The 26075-nt window shown below is 44.4% G+C and overlaps 1 protein-coding gene across 1 annotated transcript in view; it reads right to left on the bottom strand.

Moving 5' to 3' along the window:
* The window catches only part of CFAP54 (cilia and flagella associated protein 54), a 192905-nt gene that overhangs the window by 78753 nt on the left and 88077 nt on the right, over positions 1-26075 (bottom strand). The window contains exons 32-40 of the mRNA XM_077807684.1: positions 25332-25458; positions 21156-21267; positions 17262-17386; positions 15002-15232; positions 14387-14529; positions 13258-13439; positions 10511-10738; positions 9319-9542; positions 9086-9221 (exon numbers count right to left, since the gene is read on the bottom strand). Of these exons, the coding sequence (XP_077663810.1) occupies positions 9086-9221; positions 9319-9542; positions 10511-10738; positions 13258-13439; positions 14387-14529; positions 15002-15232; positions 17262-17386; positions 21156-21267; positions 25332-25458 (1508 nt within the window). The remainder of the gene's footprint in view (positions 1-9085; positions 9222-9318; positions 9543-10510; positions 10739-13257; positions 13440-14386; positions 14530-15001; positions 15233-17261; positions 17387-21155; positions 21268-25331; positions 25459-26075) is intronic.

Consider the following 26075-nt stretch of genomic DNA (forward strand, 5'->3'; position numbering starts at 1 on the left):
CGTTCTCACTCTCAGCTCCTAGTGCCTCTTGCTCCCAGCTCCTCACACACACACACATACCACAAATTGAAGTGAGCTCCATTTTAAAACCCAGGTGCCCTGATTAGCCTGCCTTAATTGATTCTAGCAGCTTCTTGACTGGCTGCAGGTATTCTAATCAGCCTGTCTTAATGGTCTCCAGAAGGTTCCTGATTGTTCTGGAACCTTCCCTGATACCTTACCCAGGGAAAAGGGACCTACTTAGCCTGCTCTCCTGCTGCTGCCCTCTGGCCTGGGCTTTCCTTGCTTTTTGCCCCTGCTTTTGGCTTCCCCCCGACCGGGCCAGACGCTCTCCCCCCTTTCTTTTCTTCTTTTTTTTTTTCTTTCTCTGCTGTTGCTAGAGTGCTGGCCGGCTGCCTGCTGGCTATTAGCCCACCCGCCCTCGGACGCTGCTGCCGCTCCAGCTGAAACCCCCCCCCGTGAGAGAGGGGAGGCCTGCCAGCCCGCTTCCCTGGAGGGGGAGAGTGGAAGGACCCAGACCCAGCCGCTTGCTGTTTGTCTGCGGATCCGTCTCCGGTTGAGAGGAATCTTATCACTTGCTCCGGCATTTCTGGAATGCAAAAAAGAAAACCCGGAACAGACAAAGAAACAGCCATCTACCAGAGGAACACCACCCGGGGAACTTACAAATCACCGTGGAGGGGGCCCAAGACTGAGTAACTTTCGAACTGTGCTCTCGTGTGGGGGGAGGCCTTGACTGTGTCGTGACTGTGTTTGTAGGGACACAGGTGATGTGGAACGGAGCTGCCCCCCGATCCATCTGTGTCCTCCCAACCCCCATACTATGATCTTCACCCCCCCCACACTCCACCATCTTTGCTGGCTGTCTAACATCTAACTCTGGAATCAGCTGCTTGTCCTGATTCCACCGTGTGGGCCAGAAGCACCAGCCAACCAAACAGGACTCTCTGGACAAGCGTATGGTGGTTCATGTGCCCCCCAACCCCGAATTGTCCACCCCACAGCTTGTCCCTTTCTACCTGACCCCAACTCCTGTTAACCACCTGCCACCGCCCCAGCTGGGGCATCGGCCATGGAGGGCACCGGGGTGACCTCCGCTGCTGCCATGCCCATCGCCTCCCCAGACTCTAGGGAAGCCCCACCAGCCGGTGGGAAGGGCCAGGGCAAGAAAAGGGGAAGGGCCCCGCTAAAACCACCGGGCCCTCCATGGCAGGGGCCACCCCCACTGCTGCAGCCCCGTCACCAACCACAGCGTCCTTCCCCGTTGCCCCCTCCACCAGCTCTGTGGGTGTCCCTTCCTCAGCCCCCAGGAAGTATGCCCGGGTGGCGGCAGCCCCCCTGCCTGCCACCTCGTCATCTCTCCCGCCCACCACCTCCGCCACCATCAATAGTGGCTGGGGCCCCTTTCCCACCATGACAAGGAAGCACGGTGTCCGATGCCTCCTGGTGCCCGCCTTGCCCCACGTGGAGACCTACGTGCGGGCATTGGCGAGGGTGGTGGGGCCCTCGGCCATTGTGGCGGCCTCCAAAATGTACGGGAAGGTCGTCTTCTTCTTAGCATTGGAGGCTGCTGCCCAGGAAGCGGTGGAGAGGGGCCTGGCGGTGGGGGGGGTATTTGTCCCCCTAGAGCCGCTGGAGGACCTGGGCGTCCGCCTGGTCCTCACCTCTGTCCCTCCTTTTCTCCCCAATGCTGCCTTGTTACCGCCCTTTCCACCCTGGGGAAACCTGTTTCTGTTATCAGCCCTCTCCCGTTGGGCTGCAAGGACCAGCGGCGTGTGACGGAGAGGCAATCAAGGGGTCCTTCCTAGTCCCCCACCAGGGGGCCCATTACCGGGTGTATTTCTCCACGGGGGAAGCCCGGTGCTACCTCTGCCGGGCGTCAGGGCATGTCCGGAGGGACTGCCCCTTAGCCCGGCAAGGAGGGGCACCTGGGATCCCCGAGACCCGGAAGGACATCGGCCCCATCATTGCCGACGCCCCTGGCCACCCGATACTCGAACCCACCCTGCCTCCTCTTCGGACCACCACTTCTCCCACTCAGGCCCAAGGGGCACCTCCCCTACAAAGCCCAGATGAGCGGGAGAGCCCCACCCTCGCTGCTGACAATCTGGCGGGGCCTATGGAGGATGGTGTGGCAGAGATACCACCAGGCATGGGAGAGAGCGTCGTGGCGGGTGCCAGCGGGGAGAACCCCAGGGCGACGGAAAGTGTCCTCTCCTCCATGTTCGAGCAGATCGAGGCCCTAGTTCTGACCCCAGTCGCCCAGGGGGAGGATGACCTTTTGCCAGCAAACCTCGATTTGGGCGACCTCACTCCACCCCTCTTTTCCCCATGCTCCCTCCCCCTAACTGCTGTTTCTGCTCCCACCTCCGAGGAGCCCCAGGACTCCTCCATTGACCCGGCCGCTGATGGCACCCCGCTGACGACCACCGAGCCTGCTCAGGTGGCAGCCAGCGCCACAGGGCCAGGACACGAGCCAGCAGGGGCACCCCCCATTGGTGCGGAACAATCCATTTCCTTCCCAGGTGGGGGCCCAACAGAAGATAATCCACCTCCTGATGCTGTAGCCGCTAAATCCACCATACAGCCCGCGCCTGGTATCACTGAGAGCTCCCTCCCTACCCCCTTAACCCTCGAGCCTGCTCGGGAGGCGCCACCATCCAGCTGCTTGCCTCCCTAAACCCAGAACCTCGCCTCTGCCCCTGCCCCTGCCCCTACCCCTACCCCTATCCAGTCTACCTCCTGCGATGTTATTGCAGCCCCCGGGGCTGTCTCCTTCCCTTTTCCAACCGATGACCCCCAGGGAGTGGCCTTTGCGTTCTCCTGCCCCGACCCATTAGGGGCTGCTATTTTCCCTCCATCACCCCCTATTGCCCCAGGGTTTGAGGTGGGCCTAGACGCTCCAGCCCATCAGGCACCCCGTCGGGGGTCCGCACCCTGCTTGCCCGTTTTAGTGGTCCACAGGGCTGCACCAAGGGCCCCGCCGGGGAACAACTGGGAAACCGTAACCCCACCCCCTGATGAGCTGCAAGGAGAGCTGTGGAAGTTTTTAGAGGATGCCCATGGCTCCCGCAACAAGATACAGCTTGCTCTCCAGCGATGGGGGGATTTTTTTCAAATCCTCTGGGCCACAAGGGCCCTCATGGGGGAAGGTAAAGGGACTGGGAAGCAGAATGCCGCGGCCTACTGGCGGGTCCGTGTCTTCCGTGACCAATTACCTACGGGATGAGTCAGGGACTGTCGCGCGGCCTGCTGGGGGATGCAAGCATCTCTGCCAGTGAGGACCCCCCCAGCGCGCCCCATGACACCTCTCACCATCACAACGTTAAACACCCGGGGTTGTAGGATTGCTCTCCGCAGGTCCCAGGTGCTCTCCTTCCTTCGGGAGGGAGGGTACTCTGTGGTTTTCCTGCAGGAGACCCATATGGATCCGGCCACCGAAGACAGCTGGCGGCTGAACTGCGGGGACAGGGTCTACTTTAGCCATCTCACAGTTCGTACGGCTGGAGTGGCGACCCTGTTCTCCCCCGACCCACAGCCCGAGGTGCTGGGGGTCATCAAGACTGTGCCGGGCCGCCTATTGCACCTCCGGGTCCGTATGGAGGGGTTCGTGGTCAACCTCATTGACGTCTATGCCCCGACATCGGGCCCAGAGTGGCTGCAATTCTATCAGCAGGCGTCCGCCTTCCTCGGCACCTTGGATCCTCATGAGTGCCTGGTCCTGGGTGGGGACTTTAACACCACCCTCAAGCAGCGGGACCGCTTGGGGGACCGAGCAATGCCCGGCCGCCACGGACGTCCTCCAGGAGATAGTCGAACACCACTCCCTGGTGGACGTCTGGCGCGACCTCCACCCAGATGACATTTCCACATTCACCTTTGTCCGGATGGAGACCCATCGGTCGCGCCACTCCCAGTTGGACCGCATTATTTATCACGCTTCCACCTTTCACGAGCCCACTCGTCCAGCATCCGGCTGGCCCCATTTTCTGACCATCATTTAGCCACCATGACAGCCTCCCTCCGCGTGGAGAGGCCAGGGCCGGCCTATTGGCATTTCAACGACAGCTTGTTAGAGGATGTGGGCTTTGTGACATCCTTCTGGGAGTTCTGGCTGACCTGGCGAGGGCAGCGGTGTGCCTTTCGCTCGGCACGGCGGTGGTGGACCTGGGGAAGGTGCGCGCCCAGCTCTTCTGCTGTGACCACATGTGGGGTGCCAGCCGACGGAGAGATGCGGCAATAGAGCAGTTGGAACGGGAGGTCTTAGAGTTGGAGAGGCGTCTGGACGCCAGCCCTGAGGATCCGCCCCCTGCGGAGCGTGCCAGGAGAAGTGGGAGGAGCTCCGGGCCCTCGAGGACCATCGGGCCTGGGGCGCCTTTGTTCGATCCCGCATCCTCCTCCTTCGGGAGATGGTTCGTGGCTCCTGCTTCTTCTACGCCCTGGAGAAAAAGAGGGGGGCCAAGAAACACGTCACCTGTCTTCTGGCAGAAGACGGCGCCCCCCTCACAGATCCAGTGGAGATGTGCGGGAGGGCAAGAGCCTTCTATGCAAGCCTTTTCTCCCCGGATCTGACTGATCCTAATGCTTGCAGAGTGCTCTGGGAGGAGCTACTTATGGTCAGTGTGGGCGACCGAGACCGGATAGAGCTGCCTCTCACTCTGGCCGAGTTCTCGGAAGCCCTCCGTCGCATGCCCACCAATAAATCTCCGGGCATGGACAGGCTGACCGTGGAGTTCTACCGCGTGTTCTGGGACGTCCTCGGCCCAGACCTAGTCACTGTCTGGGCTGAGTCTTTGCAGAGCGGGATCCTCCTGCTTTCGTGCAGGCGAGCCATGCTCGCCTTATTGCTGAAGAAGGGGGACCTCTGCGATTTATGAAATTGGCGTCCCATCTCGCTCCTCAGCACGGACTACAAAGTCGTAGCAAAAGCCATCTTGCTGCAGCTAGGGTCCATGCTGGCGGACATGGTCCACCCAGACCAGACCTACACCATCCCGGGCCGCAGCATCTTTGACAACCTATATCTGGTCTGGGACCTTTTGGAACTCGGGTGTATGGATGGTCTGTTGTTCTCTCTCCTGTCCTTGAATCAGGAGAAGGCGTTCGACAGGGTAAATCACGGGGATCTCCAAAGCACTCTGCGGGTGTTTGGCTTCGGACCCCAGTTTGTGGGTTTTCTCCGGGTGCTGTATGCTTCCGCAGAGTGTCTGGTCAGGCTCAACTGGACCCTGACCAAACCAGTCATCTTCAGGCGAGGAGTACAGCAGGGGTGCCCCCTCTCGGGCCAGCTGTACGCTCTGGTGGTCAAGCCCTTTCTCTGTCTCCTCTGCAGGAGGTTGACAGGGTTGGTGCTGCAGGAGCCGGAGCTGCAGCTGGTTCTGTTAGCGTACGCTGATGATGTGCTCCTCGTGGTCCAGGACCCGGGCAACTTGGCGCAGGTGGAGGCTTGCCAGGCCATCTATTTGGCAGCCTTCTCCGCCCGGGTCAACTGGGTCAAGAGCTCTGGCCTGGTGGTCGGGGATGGCTGGCACGCAAGCTCCCTCCCACTCGCGCTTCAGGCCATCCGGTGGAGCGCAGGTCCGCTGCTCTATCTCGGCGTTTACCTTTCTGCCGCGCATCCCTCTCCACCGGAGAACTGGCACGATTTAGAGGGCAGGGTGATAGAGCGGCTCTGGAAATGGACAGGACTACTCCTGTGCCTCTCCCTTCGAGGGAGAGCACTGGTGCTTAATCAACTAGTCCTGTCCATGGTCTGGTACCGGCTCAACACCCTGGTACCACCCCGGGTTTCCTGGCCAACCTCCAGACATCGATTCTGGAGTTCTTTTGGTCAGGACTGCACTGGGTCCCTGCAGGGGTTCTCTATCTACCCCTGGAGGAGGGAGGGCAGGGCCTGAAGTATCTGCACGCTCAGGTCCATGTCTTCCGCCTCCAGGCCCTGCAGAGGCTCCTTTATGGTGCAGGTAGTCTGGCGTGGAGCATACTGGCGCACGCCTTCCTGCGCTGCTTCCGAGGGCTCCAATACGACCGGCAGCTCCTTTATCTTCATCCGAGAGGTCTTCCGCGAGACCTCTCTGGGCTGCCTGTCTTCTACTAGGACCTCCTCCGGACCTGGAAACGGCTTTCAACGACCAGGTCCGTGGCGGCCACCGAGGGGGCAGATCTCCTCACGGAGCCCCTGCTACACAACCCCCAGCTTCACGTGCAGGTGGCGGAGTCTCCCTCGGTGCGCCAGAGGTTGGTCCTGGCAGAAGAGTCGGAGACCTCCTGGATTACGACCGGGGAGACTGGCTGGATCCCCTGACGCTCGCTCAGCACATGGGGCTCTCCAGACCTCGTACTCCCTGGCGCGTACTTCAGGAGGTGAGGGCTGCTTTGCTGCCTATTGCTCGGGTTTACCTTGACCAGGTCCTGCATGAGGGCACGCCCTGCCCACCCTCCACCCCAGGCCCGCTGGACCTTTCCATCGGGCTCCTGCCCCGTGGACCCAACCAATCCCCACCCCCAGCCCTTCACCGTGAGCCGGCTGCATGAGCTCCAGCCAGTCTGCTTCCAGACCGCACCAAGGAAACATCTATACATGCTCGTGCTCCATACCCTTCATGCCCTCACTCTCGTGTCCCGCCCCGATACAAAATGGCTGGACCTTCTGCCACCTTTGGAGGGTGAGGAGCCCCGGTGGGCCAGCCTATATTCCACTTTGGTCCTGAGGCCTGTCAGGGATATCAGTTGGCGGCTCCTTCACGGAGCCATGACCATGGGCGTGTACTTAGCGCGGTTCACCCCATCCCAGACACCGCCCCTTTTGCGGCTTGAGGGAAACCCTGGCACACATATATTTGGAGTGTGCCAGGCTGCAGCCCCTATTCCGGCTCCTCAAAAATATTTTATTATGCTTTTGGTTGCACTTTTCCCCTCACCTTCTTATTTATACACTCCCTATCCGCGGCCCCACAAAGTCATGGGATCTCCTGGTCAACCTCCTCCTGGCCCTAGCTAAAATGGCCATCTATAAAACCAGAGTGAGGAGGTTGGCCAATGGAGTCTCCTGTGACTGTGGGGCCTATTTCTGATCAGTCCATTCACGTATCCGCACAGAGTTCCTCTGGGCGGCGTCCGCTGACTCCTTTGACGCCTTTGAGGAGCAGTGGGTGCTGTCCGGGGTTCTCTGCTCGGTATCCCCATCCGGTTCCCTTCGTTTGACCACACTCCTTGACCACACTCCTGTCCCTGTTATTTCATTAGTTGTCCCCCTTATTTATTTGGTGTCCAGGTCCTGTGGATCCCCCTCTTAGGCTGGTGGGGGATCCTTTAGCAGTGCCCGCCCACTTCCCGGATCCCAGTAGGATTGCTCTCCTATAGCCATCCTGCCCGACCCTGTCACAGTATGTGCCTTTAGACAATTAAAAAGTCCAATATTTATTAGTGAGCTAGATATCCAGAACTGGTATAAACTGGTAGAGTTACATTAACTTCAATTAAACTAGCTGAGGATCTGGACCAATATATGTCTGTACAGAGCATAGCATCCTGGCTATGGCTCAGCAAATTGGCTGAGGTGTCTTTGAACTAATATATTAAATATGATTATTTAAAATTAGCTTTTATTATGCCATTTGAGACATTATTTTCAAAAATTTAATTATTTTTATACTATCTTATTGTAACATATTGCACAGATTACTGTACACTTGATTTTAGTACATCAATCTTATTTAAAAAAATCTTAACTTAAAAAAATTTTTTTTTGCTGCAATGGGTGTCTTACAACTGAATTTGCTGGCTGTCTTTAAGTTTGCCAAATATACAGAATCATGGTTTTGAATGGTAGAAAACTGCTGAATGTATGAATTCCTGGTGCAGGTTTCTCATGTTTTTCTTCATTGGCTTTTTAAGTATTCAGGCTTGCTCAATATGAGTAATTCTGACCTTTTTATGGGTTAAGTACACAAGTACATAGCAACAAAGCAGTCCCTCAAGGGGCACAGTTTAATTAATCAAGGAGTGCATATAGCACCCAGATATATATTCTTAGTTAAAATGGGTACTGTCAAGCATTTTAGGCCTCAAATTTAGATTCTGACCATGTGATGGCATGCAGGTACCCAGTGTGCCCCCTTTCAGTGAGGCCTGGCACACCAAATGGGCCCTGCATCTGTTTTCCTTCCCCCAAGTTGTAAACAAGTCCAGAAAGACATTTTTATCAAAGAACACTCCCCTTTCCAGGAGTCTCCTTGATTAACACTAGTCATCAGCATAAGTATGACCTTACTCAACTATATGCAGGGCATTCATCCTCTCTGGTTCCTTTCTTCTACCCTGCTCTGGGAAACGTCTCTGTTTAAGTAACCCTTCCCAGTTCTTCCCTGAATTACTCCTTTTCAGACCCTCCTTAAAAAGGAGTCTCCTAGCTCTCCCCCCTAGAGCTGGGGTGTATTAATTAGATTCTTTAGTCCTTCTGAAGCAGGAGCCCTCCTCTTTGTAGAGGAGTTCTAGGTTCACCAGCTGTAGAGCTTTTGCCAGCTTCTTCTTCAGCTGGCCTCTTTTCCTTTATTAGCCCTCAAGCTTCAGGGATCTCAGCAGGCCAGACTTTCCTGGCTGATTTTTCCTATTATCTGACCTGCTATGTGAGTGGAGGCTGCATTTATGCTGGTCTCCTTCTGCCACCTCATGCCCATTTGGTTGGGAGAGAGGGAAGCCTTAAAGCCCCAGCCCCTTAAAGAAACAGCAATGGGATTTCCTCCTGTATAAGTCTGACTCCTGGGACGGCTTCCTCTCTCCCAATATTCTCCAGGTCCTGGTATCTATAATCAGACCTTTCAGAGTCTTAAAGGGTCACACTAGATGGACTGATCATTAAGCAGTACTGCCATTAAGGGGCAGAGTACCCTGTCACATATGCATAATATGGTATAGTTGCATAAACTTTGATCTGTATTGTTCATGAATATAATCTTAAAGATTCCTGTTTGACAACATTATGAGAAATCTTATTAATCTGTTAAAAACACAATAAATTAAAACATTTTTCAGGATTTAGTTCACAGTGAGATTCAGTACCTAAATAATTAAATAAATAGTTCACCTTGTCTGCATTATCACCCAGGTATTTTATGAAATGAGGCTGAGGACTATCTGGGCCTCCGAATTGCTGTATTCTCTCCAGAAGTTGTCTCTGTGCATATATCAGCAGTGGAGTCACTTGTTCTGCATATCTCTCACTGGAAAAGGCCAAGTAATATTACAAATCAAAATTACTTATATTTTAAATGAATAATCTAGCTTTTTCCTTTCCATACGCCCTTAAGTGTTACTTACTGTGTAATTGTGTTAAAATGCATGGCTATATGTACCAGTGCTTCCCATTTCTTCATTTGGTATAAGAACTCTATAGTTCTCAGTACCAGACCACATATCCATCTCAAATCAACCACATTGATATCATCAAGAAGGCAGCAAAAAGTAAGATTAGAACCACCGTCCTCATCAGCAATTCCTCCTACACAACTTGGAACACAGAAATCTCCTTCAGGATCAAAAATCTATAAATGGAACATAATATATTATAATGAGCAGTTTCAAAAGTTAATGCAACTAATTGTATTGCAATCAACAACCACAGAGTTAATGTAACTCTTTCTAGATTGCTTTTCTTTTTGCCCATTTCCTTTTGTTCGCCATATAGACTTTCCAACCCCCTCCCCATCTCTTGGCCATTGGGCTCAGTTTTGTTTTCATCAACGGTTTGTAAGGCACTTCACATACTTTGTAACGGGCACTAGAGCCAGTTGGGAAGTTTCTGAAAAACATTTTATTTGTCAGAAAATGCCAATTTATTGAAACCAAAACTGTTCACAATCAGTTTCCCATTTTAAAGATTTTTGATGAAAAAGTTTCAAAATTGTCAAAAAGTTACATTTTTTGGTTTTCATTTTAAATTTTTATTTTCAAATTTCATTCCAATTTTTATTTCGATATTTAAGTTAATTTATAGTAAAAATAAAATTTAAGAAGTTGAAATCAAAACAAAGTGTTTCAAAATTTTCTAAATAGAATATTTAGATTGACTCAATCCAAAACAAATTTCAGATTTTTGGTTTGCAAAATTTTCAAGATTTTGACTTTGCATCCTGATTTGAGCTGGGAAATTTTTCAAAATTTTGAAAATTCTCATGGGAAAGGAAAACCATTTCCTGCCCAGTTCTCGTGGGCACCATAGAAACTGAAAGATAAAAGGAAAAGGTATTTGTAAAATTGAGGCAGACAGTAATGATAATAGATGGCTTCAGTTTCTAACATCTCTTGGAAAGCAAGTTTTTAGAAGGTAAGTTATAGTTCTACAAGTTAAGAAATACTTTTCTTCTGTATAGGCTGTATTATGGGCAGTAGTTTGAAGTTACCAAAATCAATGAAAGAAAATAATTCCTCCTGATTCTTTTCTGCATTTTTCCACACCATTCAAAGAACTAACTACAATGGACATAATATATTAATAAAAATACATGTTTACCTTAAGGGAATTACTAGTTTGTAGTTCAATTATCATATCAAGGATCATATCTGATGCCAAATAGAATGGCAACCAGATAGTGCTGATAAGAAAATTTCTGGTAATAGGAAATAATCCTTGAAGAGAATGTGAATGCTTGGCAATTGACTGCACTTCTTGACTATAGTTCCAAAGCTCTCGGCAGGTATTTTGAAGCAATGTCCAGTGACCACCACGATGAGCGAGAACCTATATATAATTTTTTCAAAATGTTATATTTTCAAAGTATAGCTCTGAACAAAGATTCATTCCTCTACCTCAAAACTTATATAGAAATAATCCTTTAAAATTATGAAGATTTCCTCAAATTACTCACCCTCAGTAAGAACTTACTTAATACATTTAAAAAAATGATAATCATAGAAGTGTAGGACTGGAAGGGACCTCGAGAGGTTATTTAGTACAGTCCCCTGCATTCAAGGCAGGACAATGTAATACCTAGACCATTCTTGAGAAATGTTATTTTTAAAAACCTCCAATGATGGAGATTCCACAACCTCCCTAGGCAATTTGTTCCAGGGCTTAACTACCATGACAGTTAAGAAGTTTTTCCTAATGTCCAACTAAACCTCCCTTTCTGCAATGTAAGTCCATTGCTTCTTGTCCTATCCTCAGAGGTTAATGAGAACAATTTTTCACCCCCCTTCCTGTAACAACCTTTTAAGTACTTGAAAACTATTAAGTTTATTAAGACTTCTCTTCTCCAAACTAAATAAATCCAATTTTTTCAATCTCTCCTCATAGGTCATGTTTTATAGACATTCAATCAGTTTTGTTGCTGTCTTCTGGACTTTCTCCAATTTGTCCACATCCTTCCGTAAATGTAGCACCTAGAACTGGTCACAATACTCCAGCTGAGGTCTTATCAGCAATACAATTTAGAAAATTGTACAGCACCTTCCATTCCAGGTTCTTAATCTACTTTGCAAAAAAAATCAATACATTTAGCCTCACAATGTAATAATACATAAGGGAAATAAGTCACATTGCCAGTGATGGAGAATCTACCATGACCCTTGGCAGGAATGATGAAAAAAATGCTTCCTATTATAAAATTCAAAAGTACACATTTATAACATTTTAGCAATGTCAGACACAGTGGGCTGAATTCTGCCCTAGCAAACTCACTGAAATCAGCAATATCAATGGGGTTTGTTATGTTTACATTTGTCCACTCAGAGGGCTTGTCTACATGGGGACTCTCAGGAATATTAAGACAAACCAATTAAAGCCGTGTAATGTGCATAAGTCAAAACACACTAAAACTTAAGTATGGATGCTTTCATTCAGAGGAAAAGTGGCCTTACTCTGCTGTAGCTTTATCCATCTAGAATTATTTTTATGTGCATTAGCTTCATAGCTTTAGTTGATTTCTCTTAACTTTCCTGAGTATCCCTGTGTAGACAAGCATCTAATTTCATATAGGCAAACAGAAACTAGAAGGTAATGATTTCATCACTGTCAAAGGATTTGATCCTCCTCCCAGTGATGTTTATTACAAAACTTACATTGACTTCAGCTGTAGTAGGACTGAGTCCAAAGTGGGATAGATTGAACCAATGACAGAAATTCTTTATCTGCCAGGACTTTAGTTTTGTGTTTCTCTTTCAAGAGTTGATGCATTCCAAGTAAGAACTTTTTACACAGCTACAAAAATAATTTTTTACTATTTTTTTACATTTAGTTTTGGACAGTCAACCCAGCACCATGAAAGTGAGCTGGGATTCTATTTTGCCACAGGCAGCAGAATGAACAACTAAATTCAACTTGCAAATACATTTCAGTCTTTATTTTTTGAGATGTCAGATTCAGAAAGAACATGCCTTGAACTTTCTGATAACTGATTCAATTTGCAGGGCGGACAAAGGAAATAAAATTATAAATTGAGTAAATCTTTGATAAGGTAATCACATATGGAAAGCCCACAATGCCACTTTCAGAATATAACCCCATTTTCAGGAGGAGGGTTTAATCTGTGCATTTCTATCTTTCAGTATTTACAGATAGATAATACCATAGGCAGATATTTTTCAGGTGAACATCAAAGGTTTTATTAAGTATTGTTACAGATGTTTGTTACATTATCAAATGTTGCTGCAGAAAAAATAAATCCTCATGAATTCAAGACTTGGCAAATAAAGAAAGAAACAAATTGAAAAAATATTATATTTTGAAATGTACCCATACTTACAGTGCTAGATCTACACATATTCTACTAACGATACAGGCTCTTAAACATTTTTTAAAATGTTTGAAAAAGCTTTGTATGTTAATAATATTCAGAGCCGTCACTTTTTTTTAAAGTGAAAGTTTAGGTGAGCTGGGAGGAAGAGAGGGGGTCCCAAAAGAGCTACAATTAAAATAGTTTTTAAAACACCAAGATTGATCACTTATTCACCATGGCCCTCAACTCTTCTAACAAAAAATATAAACAAATAAACTATATAAACAAATAAGACTGGCAATACTTTAAGGAAGGACTTAGAAAATATGGTAAGGAAAAATTATGAAGAAAGTGAAAGATGCAGTAGTTTGTCAAGTATGATAAAGTGTGTATATATATGATATACATTGTTTGAACATTTTCCTCAGGATGAAAAATCACTAGTTTTCTCCCATTTAAAAGTTTTTTGAAGTAGTGTAGTATTTAAAAAAAACTAAATAATATAAAACAGTAGCAAATATCTTAATTCAAAAGTGCACGTTACCACTGCTCTTCTTAAATGCAGAAAGGTTTTTGTGAAATGCTCTAACAGAATGGCATTAGACGTAAGCCGTTCATGTTCTCTGGCGGAAAGAGTAATGGATAACTCTGTATCATTTGTCATTTGAGATCGAGGAGTATCTGCTTCACTAAATTTAATGATGTGCTCAGAAGATTTATCAGAATCTTAAGATGAAAAGATAATTGGTTAAAACTAAGTTAACATTCTCAAAAAACATAACAAAAATCACATCACTAGACTTAAGATTTTAAAGCTGCACTTAAATATTCAAAAGTCAGGAAATGCCAAAGCTAACATTATAATTTATAATTATTTTATAAACAATTATTTTTATAAATAAGTTATATTTATAATATCATAATATATTTTTAGTGAAGTGGAGGTCAAAGTAGTGATGGGAAAAATTGGTTGAACCAAAATAGTGTGCCTAATATTTTGTCCATCCTCCAAACCAAACCAGAACCTCTTTTCTATCAAGCAGTCTTCCTCCCTGAAGCCATACAGTTTTTAGGGGAAGTGGCCATTCAGCAAGCTCCCCAAAATCCCTCTGGTGGCAAAGCCCTCTTTGGAGGGAAAGTGGTGGGGGGAATGAATCACACTCTCTTTTTGTGACAATGCTTGTTGTGGGTAAAAATTACTTAGCTCTGTAATGAGACAAGGTGAGTGATAGAATATCTTTAATGGGACCAACTTCTGTTGCTGAAAGAGACCAGCTTACAGAGAGATCTTTTTAGACCTGCTCTTTTTCAGGTACCTTTCCAACTCCTTAAGAAGAGCTCTGTGAAAGCTCAAAAGCTTATCTCCTTTTGTAGTATGTGTGGGGAAGGAAAACACAAGAGGAGACCTTTGGGATCCAGGAAAGCCTGGGGACCCTTTCCAATCTTCCCCAAATGGAGGTATAAATGACTTGCCCAAGGTCACAAAATGAACCAGTGATGGAGCTGGGAGTAGAATTAGGGATCTCCTGATTCCCAGTCCTAATCTAACCTTGCTATCTCCATACAGTATTTTGTCTATAAGAGGTGTTTCATGATTCTGACAATGTTAAATAAGGTATTGGAGAAAGCTAGGTTAAATAGATTTAGTCTGTTCACACATTCATAACAGTTACCAGTTATTTTTCTGGTACTTCCTGATTGTGTTCTTTTAATCAGCAAGTGACTCAGTGCTCCTATGTTGTCATCTGTTCCTCCTCTCACAACTATGATGCCAGAATTATTTAATGAGAGTATTTCAGGGTCCAGAACATCATAACTGGAGGGGGAAAAGAAATAAAACAATAATTTAAAAATCTAGATACTGTATTAAGGAAGACTTCCAAACACATTCATAATATTCATTCCACCATCACTGAATTTTGATTATTCTTCAAGTACTTTTATAAGTCTTAAATAATGAATTATGGTCAGAAGTTTTAAAGTCTGAAAAAAATAAGACAAAAAGAATGCTCTATTGCACAATTCCAAAACTTTCAATAGACTCAGAAATAGCACTTTCCTGGCTTAACAAAACAAAAATACTATAATAATCACCTTAACAATACAGGGTCAGTGTTGTACAATGTAAGATTTGCTTTACCCTTGTGCATAGGGGCTATAAAAATTTTCATGCAACCCATGAAGGGAGCTAGTCATATGACCAAATTGACCAATGGGATTTTAATTAAAAATGTAAGTGTTAGCATTAATAACACATTCCGTGTTTTAAATATTACAGTACATCATACCTGTTCAAATGTTGTAAACTGCAAACTCCGATATTATATTGCTCTTCCAGCCTCTTCTTAAACAAATTGAAGTGAGTAATTGCCATATAAACGTTCATCTGAGACCTCCAGGGCATCTCCTCAAGACATACTTGATGAAACTTTTTTCGTTTTAAGTAATTACTAACTATTGGATTCAGCAGTACCACCAGGGTGTGAAAAGCTACTTTTTCTAGGTCATCTTGCTGTTTCCTAAACAAAAACATGTTAACAATTTTGTACATTAGCAGAACAAATATTGTGCCTTCCAAAGCTATAATGGAGGAAAAATGATAAAGAGTACACAACTGAATAATCCCATTATACATCAACAGACTTCTATACATCTTCAGCAGTGATTTTACTAAACCAGGACAAGATGTATTTTTCTTTTTCAAATGTATTTAAGTTTAGAGATATTCTACAACATGCAGGTCAAATCATGCTACTCTCTCTTTTGTTACTGATTTCCAAAGGAGTGTTCTCTGAGTAACGATGGAAGAATTTGGCTCTGTGTTGTTTATTACAAAACTTACATTGACTTCAGCTGTAGTAGGACTGTTGTTTAAATACGTCATTGCAGCAAGTACTATATAAAATGGGAAACTAGAAGGTACTTTATAGCCTTTATATCTGATAAAACAATATTTAGCCTTCTATTGCCACTTGTTGAATCCACCACACCAAAAAAAAAAAAAATCACAACTAGATCATGAGTTTCTACAGCAGTTTCAAAATACAAGGCTGAAACTCACTGCAGGTATTCTCATCAATGGGCTGGGGAAGTAATAAAAAGGAAATTAATTGTTTATGTAGTATTCATGCACTAATATTTGCAGAAACTTTTAAAACTACAGAAGATATATGCTGGAATGAGATTTTTCGCAAGCCATATTTCCTTGACTGATTTTGCATCTGAAATCCACAACTGACCCAATACATTGCATCTGCACAGGCAGCCACCATTACCAGAAGTTGAAGGTCTTTGGAGCCCAACACTTGTTGGGCTTGAAACATTAGAAGAACCAAGAATCTAATCTTCTGAAATTGGTCCTAGAGTAGAAAATCTTCTAAATTTCCACATGAATGATCTACTAGGATTGATTAAGAGAGCTCTTACTCCAACTGATCATGTTTGTTTATTTATTTAGGTATTTTTATATAAAAATCTCATTACTAGAAGAATATGGCAGGTTGTTTCCCTTTCCAAGGGAGCTTTTTACAGTAGGCTGTTCAAATAGTAATTGATTTGAATGTCCCATTTCTTAATTTGAAGATGATATTACCAGTAGTTTGATAAATATTCTGGGAGCTGATTGACATTCCAAAAGGCATTGATATGATCTGGAAGTATCTACCATCCACTGAAAAACAGAGGAACCATTGATGACAGTATCTTATTGGGACACGGAGGAAGGACATCCAGGATACCATGAAGTCTATGTGGTCCTCTAGTGATACCTCCTGGTCAGACATACTAAGGTTTACATTCGTCTTACTGATTCATGAATTCATATGTTTTAAGGCCAGAAAGAGCCATTAGATCATTTAGTTTGAGCTCCTGTATATCACCGGCCATTACATTTCACACAGTTACCTCTGTATGGCGCCTAATAACATATGTGACTAAAATATTCCTCCCAGAAAGGCATCCATTTTTTATTTGAAGACATCAAGAGATGGAAAATCCACCACTTCCCTTCCAGCGGGGTTAATCACCCTCACTGTTAAAAATTTGTAGTTTATTTCTAATCTGAATTTGTCTGGCTTCAGCTTCCAGCCTTTGGTTGTTGTTATTCCTTTGTCCTCTAGATTAATGAGCCCTTTAATGCCCAGTATTTTCTCTCAGTGAAGATACTCCGTGAAGGGGCTTTTCAATTGTGGTAAGCCCATTCGATTGATCTAACTCAATTGACAAATACAACCCTCTGGCCCATCAAAACAGGGCCTTAGAGAGCTTTTACTAGATGTTTTCTGAAAACTATGACACGGCTAAAAGGATCCTGAATTAGATTTGTCATGAGACAGATTTTGTGACCATGGTTTGAAGCACATGCTAGAATGTTGCACAGAAGAGGGTGATCTATGAACCTGCTGTTATAATCAATCCCCCCTGGAGTTCATTCCCTTTAGCATAAATTTAGAAATGAAGCAGACATCATTACAAAGTAAATTTCCAATAACATTAATTCTACTTTTATGTAGTGAGTATAAATAGTGAATTCGAACCCTGTAAATTTACCTTTGTGCTTCTGGAGATTTCCCCAGACTTGGGTGTCTCAGGAAATATTGTCTAAGACTCTCTTTTCCTTTAAAGGGGGACATTACTTCTTTTCTTGGTTTCTTCAGAGTTGATGCCGCTAGGGGCTTAGAAAAATATTTGCTATGTCACAAACTAATTAAATATTTCATATCTAGCTCTTTAGGCACATTAATTGCATCTACATCACTATTTGCATCCAAAATGTGTCATAGTTCACTTCTGTATAAATGTAAATGGAAAAATAAAAGAAAATATGACAGGTTTCAGAGTAACAGCCGTGTTAGTCTGTATTTGCAAAAAGAAAAGCACCTTAGAGACTAACCAATTTATTTGAGCATAAGCTTTCGTGAGCTACAGCTCACTTCATCGGATGCATACTGTGGAAAGTGTAGAAGATCTTATTATATACACACAAAAAGCATGAAAAAATACCTCCTCCCACCCCACTCTCCTGCTGGTAATAGCTTATCTAAAGTGATCACTCTCCTTACAATGTGTATGATAATCAAGTTGGGCCATTTCCAGAACAAATCCAGGTTTTCTCACACACCCCCCCCCAACACAAACTCACTCTCCTGCTGGTAATAGCTTATCTAAAGTGACCACTCTCCTTACAATGTGTATGATAATCAAGGTGGGCCCTCTCACCCCCCCCCTTTCCCACACACACACAAACTCACTCTCCTGCTGGTAATAGCTTATCCAAAGTGACCACTCTCCTTACATTGTGTATGATAATCAAGGTGGGCCATTTCCAGCACAAATCCAGGGTTTAACAAGAACGTTGGCGGGGGGGTGTAGGAGAAAACAAGGGGAAATAGGCTACCTTGCATAATGACTAAGCCACTCCCAGTCTCTATTCAAGCCTAAGTTAATTGTATCCAATTTGCAAATGAATTCCAATTCAGCAGTTTCTCGCTGGAGTCTGGATTTGAAGTCTTTTTGTTGTAAAATAGTGACTTTCATGTCTGTAATCTTGTGACCAGAGAGATTGAAGTGTTCTCCGACTGGTTTATGAATGTTATAGTTCTTGACATCTGATTTGTGTCCATTTACTCTTTTACGTAGAGACTGTCCAGTTTGACCAATGTACATGGCAGAGGGGCATTGCTGGCACATGATGGCATATATCACATTGGTGGATGTGCAGGTGAACGAGCCTCTCATAGTGTGGCTGATGTTATTAGGCCTTAGGATGGTGTCCCCTGAATAGATATGTGGGCACAGTTGGCAACGGGCTTTGTTGCAAGGATAGGTTCCTGGGTTAGTGGTTCTGTGGTGTGGTATGTGGTTGCTGATGAGTATTTGCTTCAGGTTGGGGGGCTGTCTGTAGGCAAGGACTGGCCTCTCTCCCAAGATTTGTGAGAGTGTTGGGTCATCCTTCAGGATAGGTTGTATATCCTTAATAATGCGTTGGAGGGGTTCTAGTTGGGGGCTGAAGGTGACGGCTAGTGGCGTTCTGTTATTTTCTTTGTTAGGCCACAGGACAGGCCTAACAAAGAAAATAACAGAACGCCACTAGCCGTCACCTTCAGCCCCCAACTAGAACCCCTCCAACGCATTATTAAGGATCTACAACCTATCCTGAAGGATGACCCAACACTCTCACAAATCTTGGGAGAGAGGCCAGTCCTTGCCTACAGACAGCCCCCCAACCTGAAGCAAATACTCACCAGCAACCACACACCACACCACAGAACCACTAACCCAGGAACCTATCTTTGGAACAAAGCCCGTTGCCAACTGTGCCCACATATCTATTCAGGGGACACCATCACAGGGCCTAATAACATCAGCCACACTATGAGAGGCTCGTTCACCTGCACATCCACCAATGTGATATATGCCATCATGTGCCAGCAATGCCCCTCTGCCATGTACATTGGTCAAACTGGACAGTCTCTACGTAAAAGAGTAAATGGACACAAATCAGATGTCAAGAATTATAACATTCATAAACCAGTCGGAGAACACTTCAATCTCTCTGGTCACGCGATTACAGACATGAAAGTCGCTATTTTACAACAAAAAAACTTCAAATCCAGACTCCAGCGAGAAACTGCTGAATTGGAATTCATTTGCAAATTGGATACAATTAACTTAGGCTTGAATAGAGACTGGGAGTGGCTTAGTCATTATGCAAGGTAACCTATTTCCCCTTGTTTTTTCCTCCCCCCGCCCCCCCCCCCCCCCGACGTTCTTGTTAAACCCTGGATTTGTGCTGGAAATGGCCCACCTTGATTATCATACACAATGTAAGGAGAGTGGTCACTTTGGATAAGCTATTACCAGCAGGAGAGTGAGTTTGTGTGTGTGTGGGAAAAGGGGAGGGGGGGGGTGAGAAAACCTGGATTTGTGCTGGAAATGGCCCACCTTGATTATCATACACATTGTAAGGAGAGTGATCACTTTAGATAAGCTATTACCAGCAGGAGAGTGGGGTGGGAGGACGTATGTTTTCATGCTTTTTGTGTGTATATAATAAAAGAAAATATGGAATTTCAGAACTATTTGTCAAAATATGCCATTGAAGGAAATATTATGCATCCCAAAAGGTTATCCCAGGAAACTCTTTTTGCAGAAAGAGAGAATACTCCAGATGTTTCAAATTGGGATACTGGTCAGGATCGAGAATAATCTATTTCACTTATCAATGTTTTTCAACTCTGTATCATCACAGTTCTTTTCCTGTCACTTTAAAAGACAAGTTCTGATACTGCAAAATCTCTGGCTTTATTTCCATATATTATAAATTGTAGTGAATGAAAACAGAACTACACCGAGAACTTCTATTAGCTGGATTCAAAGAAACTGTACTGGGATAAAAAATTTCTAAAGAATCAATCACATAAATCACTAATAAAGATGCCAGGAGATACTAATTATGCAACAGAAGCAGGAATTTTAGGAGTTGTATGAAAGCTATCAAATGAGAAATTTTGTTACCCTTTACAAATTCCAAGAAGATAATCATATTAGAGACTTTTGTTTTAATTTTTATACATATTAGTACTTGGACACTTCTTTAAAATCTCCTTACAGAAATATTTCACAAATTGCTTGAAAAAATGCAGGATAAAGACTTTAATTTTGTTTTAATATATTTCTTTTCTTTTTTTTTTTTTTTAAGTAATTCCCTGGCAATCTTACACATCTCATGGACTGATCATTACCTCTTGATTTTTGTGAAGGGACACATCTCTCTCAGCAGTGCCAATAATCTGTTTCAGTTATCTCCCCTCAGAATCTAATGGAACCCAAGCATGTCCACAAGGCTCCAAGGGAGAACATTGTTCTGCCAATAGACTATTCTATCGATAGTTTGATAGAACTGTATAAGTCTCTTTTGTTCTCAACTATCAATAAAGTGGTCCTTGGTAGTCCTTTTCTCCAGCTCCATCCTTACATGTCAGTATGGGTTACAGATGACCTGCAACAACTAAAGCTAAGAGAGTGGAGGCTAAAGTGATGTTATTGATCCATAAAGCCCTAAATGTCTTGAGACCTATCTATTTGAGACAACACCTCTCTTCAAGTGCGATGGTAGCACAGTTGTAATCAGTGGAGGCGTTCATGCTAAAGTCCCTTCAGTTTCAAAGGGAGCTGCTGAAAAGGTATTCTCTGTGAATTTTGGAATTCATTACCCTTCATTGTCTGAAATAGCTTATATCTGTTGGCCTTTAGGGAATATTGCAATGCCCATCTTTTTTCCTGGGCTTTTAGCCCGGGGCATATTCAGATTTGGAATTTGCATCCCAAAGGCTAGGAAATACGCCTGTTTCCATTCCTGATGTTTAATTTTGTTTGTATTATTGAACTTATATTGTTGCTGTATGATAATGATATATAGCTTTAAATAAAAATACAACTCACTTTTTGGAACTCCACTACTGCTGTTGTGTGCTGCTTTGCGTCTTCAGATACACTGAGCTCACTTATTTCCTTTGCCAAAGTTCCCTTGATACCAAGAAAGTGGTTATTCCTCCTAATAAACCAGCAACAACATTAAATGTTAGTAATATATTAATTAAGGATCTGTCTGCAGGAAGAGCTAGGGTACTTGGAATTCCAATGGACTTCAATGGGAGTTGTGGGTGTTCAGAATCTCAAAGTCTTTGTCCTAGTTTTTTAAAGTCTTTGCAGACTCTACTGTATATATAAAGGTTTAAAGAAAGTTTAATTACATCAAACATTATTTTTGTTCTTCCAGTTGCATTAGGCCACTCTCTCCAGCCTAATTATCGGCAGGGATGGTAGCTCACTAATACTAGTGATCCAGGAAAAACTCTCAAAAAGAAAAGGAGTACTTGTGGCACCTTAGAGACTAACCAATTTATTTGAGCATAAGCTTTCGTGAGCTACAGCTCACCTGATTGGATGCGTTCAGTGGAATATACATTGAGGAGATTTATATACACACAGAACATGAAAAAATGGGTGTTACCATACACACTGTAAGGAAAGTGATCACTTAAGATGAGCTATTACCAGCAGGAGGGGGGGGGAGGGCGGGGAAAGAAAACCTTTGGTAGTGATAATCAAGGTGGGCCATTTCCAGCAGTTAACAAGAACGTCTGAGGAACAGTGGGGAGGGGGAGGAGGAATAAACATGGGGAAATAGTTTTACTTTGTGTAATGACTCATCCACTCCCAGTCTCTATTCAAGCCTAAGTTAATTGTATCCAATTTCTAAATTAACTCCAATTCAGCAGTCTCTCGTTGGAGTCTATTTTTGAAGTCTTTTTGTTGTAATATTGCGACTTTTAGGTCAGAGATCGAGTGACCGGAGAGTTTGAAGTGTTCTCTGACTGGTTTATGAATGTTATAATTCTTGACATCTGATTTGTGTCCATTTATTCTTTTACATAGAGACTGTCCAGTCTGACCAATGTACATGGCAGAGGGGCATTGCTGGCACATGATGGCATATATCACATTCATAGACGTGCAGGTGAACGAGCCTCTGACAGTGTGGCTGATGTGATTAGGCCTTAGGATGGTGTCCCCTGAATAGATATGTGGGCACAGTTGGCAACGGGCTTTGTTGCAAGGATAGGTTCCTAGGTTAGTGGTTCTGTGGTGTGGTGTGTGGTTGCTGGTGAGTATTTGCTTCAGGTTGGGGGGCTGTCTGTAGGAAAGGACTGGCCTGTCTCCCAAGATTTGTGAGAGTGATGGGTCGTCCTTCAGGATAGGTTGTAGATCCTTGATGATGCATTGGAGAGGTTTTAGTTGGGGGCTGAAGGTGATGGCTAGTGGCGTTCTGTTATTTTCTTTGTTGGGCCTGTCCTGTAGTAGGTGACTTCTGGGTACTGTCAATCTGTTTCTTCACTTCAGCAGGCGAGTCCTGTAGTTGTAAGAATGCTTGATAGAGATCTTGTAGGTGTTTGTCTCTGTCTGAGGGGTTGGAGCAAATGTGGTTATATCGTAGAGCTTGGCTGTAGACAATGGATCGTGTGGTGTGGTCTGGGTGAAAGCTGGAGGCATGTAGGTAGGAACAGCGGTCAGTAGGTTTCCGGTATAGGGTGGTGTTTATGTGAGCATCGTTTATTAGCACCGTAGTGTCCAGGAAGTGGATCTCTTGTGTGGACTGGTCCAGGCTGAGGCTGATGGTGGGATGGAAATTGTTGAAATCATGGTGGAATTCCTCAAGGGCTTCTTTTCCATGGGTCCAGAGGATGAAGATGTCATCAATATAGCGCAAGTAGAGTAGGGGCATTAGGGGACGAGAGCTGAGGAATCGTTGTTCTAAGTCAGACATAAAAATGTTGGCATACTGTGGGGTATGCGGGTACACATGCGGGTACCCATTGCAGTGCCGCGGATTTGAAGGTATACATTGTCCCCAAATGTGAAATAGTTATGGGTGAGGACAAAGTCACAAAGTTCAGCCACCAGGTTTGCCGTGACATTATCGGGGATACTGTTCCTGATGGCTTGTAGTCCATCTTTGTGTGGAGAGTTGGTGTAGAAGGCTTCTACATCCATAGTGGCCAGGATGGTGTTTTCAGAAAGATCACCGATGGATTGTCGTTTCCTCAGGAAGTCAGTGGTGTCTCTAAGATAGCTGGGAGTGCTAGTAGCATAGGGTCTGAGGAGGGAGTCTACATAGCCAGACAAAAACTCGTACAGATACAGACAGACATCATCTTCCTTTCCAAATGCAAACAGATGGACATCACACCAAAAGGACTGAAGGTAAAAAATCCATTATAATCTACATACCACACAGACTATGCTGACAGCTTGTGCCACATGCTCTCAAAAAAACTGCGGAACCACCTGATCAACATCCTCTACAGCAAACGGAAAGATTAAGAATGAGCTCTCAAAAATGGATACTCTCATAAAAAAACAACCTTCCACACAAACTTCCTCGTGGCTGGACTTTACTAAAACTAGACAAGCCATTTACAACACACACTTTACTTCTCTACAAAAGAAAAAGGACACTAAACTATCTAAACTACTAAATGCCACAAGAGGCCACAGCAATGGTTCCCTCAACCCACCCAGCAATATTGTTAATCTATCCAACTATACTCTTAGCCCAGCAGAAGAATCTGTCCTATCTCAGCGCCTCTCCTTCTGCCCCTCCACCCCCACGAACATGATACAGTTCTGTGGTGACCTAGAATCCTATTTTCGATGTCTCCAACTCAAGGAATATTTCCAACACACCTCTGAACAACATACTAATCCACAGAGACCGTCCTACCAACACTACAAAAAGAAGGATTCTAGGTGGACTCCTCCTGCAAGTCGAAACAACAGACTGGACTTCTACATAGAGTGCTTCCGCCGACGTGCATGGGCTGAAATTGTGGAAAAGCAGCATCACTTGCCCCATAACCTCAGCCGTGTAGAACACAATGCCATCCACAGCCTCAGAAACAACTCTGACATCATAATGAAAAAGGTTGATAAAGGAGGTGCTGTCGTCATCGTGAATAGGTCAGAATATGAACAAGAGGCTGCTCGGCAGCTCTCCAACACCACTTTCTACAAGCCATTACCCTCTGATCCCACTGAGGGTTACCAAAAGAAACTACAGCATTTGCTCAAGAAACTCCCTGAAAAAGCACAAGAACAAATCCGCACAGACACACCCCTGGAACCCCGACCTGGGGTATTCTATCTGCTACCCAAGATCCATAAACCTGGAAATCCTAAAAGTCGCAATATTACAACAAAAAGACTTCAAAAACAGACTTCAACGAGAGACTGCTGAATTGGAATTAATTTAGAAACTGGATACAATTAACTTAGGCTTGAATAGAGACTGGGAGTGGATGAGTCATTACACAAAGTAGAACTATTTCCCCACGTTTATTCCCCCTCCCCACCACCACCACTGTTCCTCAGACGTTCTTGTTAACTGCTGGAAATGGCCCACCTTGATTATCACTACAAAAGGTTTTCTTTCCCCGCCCCCCTACTCTCCTGCTGTAATAGCTCATCTTAAGTGATCACTCTCCTTCAGTGTGTATGGTAACACCCATTTTTTCATGTTCTGTGTGTATATAAATCTCCTCACTGTATTTTCCACTGAATGCATCCAATGAGGTGAGCTGTAGCTCACGAAAGCTTATGCTCAAATAAATTGGTCAGTCTCTAAGGTGCCACAAGTACTCCTTTTCTTTTTGCGAATACAGACTAACACGGCTGCTACTCTGAAACCTGTCATTATGCAAGGCACTGCATTTAGCCGTATGGAGTGGAAATCTATCAACTTCATGAAAAAACTGTCCTCCTGATGTCACTGCCACACACCCAATGGCCATATTGCTGAGTAAAGTCTGTAAAAGAGACAGGCTTGGGCAGCTATTCATGACAGAAATGGGCTTTACACAGACCTTAGCAAGGGAGAAATATCCCCTCACAATAGGGTGTAGTCTCTGAGGCTGTATAGCTCTTGAGGTCCATGGAACTTTAGCACGCCAGTAGCCATGGACGCAGTATTACCTTGGATGGAGCCCTTATACTTTGTTGTATCTGGAATTCTGAAGACAGAAACCAAAATTATATGTTACTACTGTAATTTAAAGTTACCTTCTTAAGAAATCTTTCACACTGCCTGTCCATTCCAGTATTCGTTGAAATTTCTCTTCATTCAGTGCTTTGTGCAAAACTTGAACAAAGAACTCAAGGAAACGAGGTTTCTTCCTGAATTTCATTACTATGTTAAAAATAAAATAATATGGAATTATCGTATGCTTTCTTGTATTAATATTCTAATTGTTTTCTGAATTCTGCTTTATATTACTACTTTTTATTAGATGATTTCTCAAGGCATATTTATATTATGTTGCTCATAGAAAAGGCAAACAATATGCTAATATTGAAATCAGATAGTTCAATGTATACAGGATATAATCCATAAAATATTTTACTATCCAGTAGACACTGATAGTAGCAGAACCTCCCAAATTTGCACAAGTGACTATAAGACCTATTATAAATTACTGAATTTTGTGAATTAGAGAGCAAGTGAAGAATAAAAAGCGAGGACAAAATATCACAAATGCATTTTGTTCATTTAGGTTCCAGTCTTGCAATGAAAACCATGTTAGTAAAGGTAAAACACAGTTCTTGCTGCAGGATATAAGTCTTATTTTGCCAATTCTAGATTTGTTTTAATTATTTCTAGTTTACACTCTGTGCTATCTGGCCAGGTCTCTCTCCTCTTTGTTACCAATAAATTAAAAATACCTTTAGTCCCAATTTAGTCAGTGTTAAGATTATGGTGAATTATGTTCATTTTACAGTTTTACCCCCATTGATATTTTGGATTCT

The sequence above is a fragment of the Eretmochelys imbricata genome, chromosome 1 (genome assembly GCF_965152235.1).
Source record: "Eretmochelys imbricata isolate rEreImb1 chromosome 1, rEreImb1.hap1, whole genome shotgun sequence".
In the NCBI taxonomy this organism is placed as follows: Eukaryota; Metazoa; Chordata; order Testudines; family Cheloniidae; genus Eretmochelys; species Eretmochelys imbricata.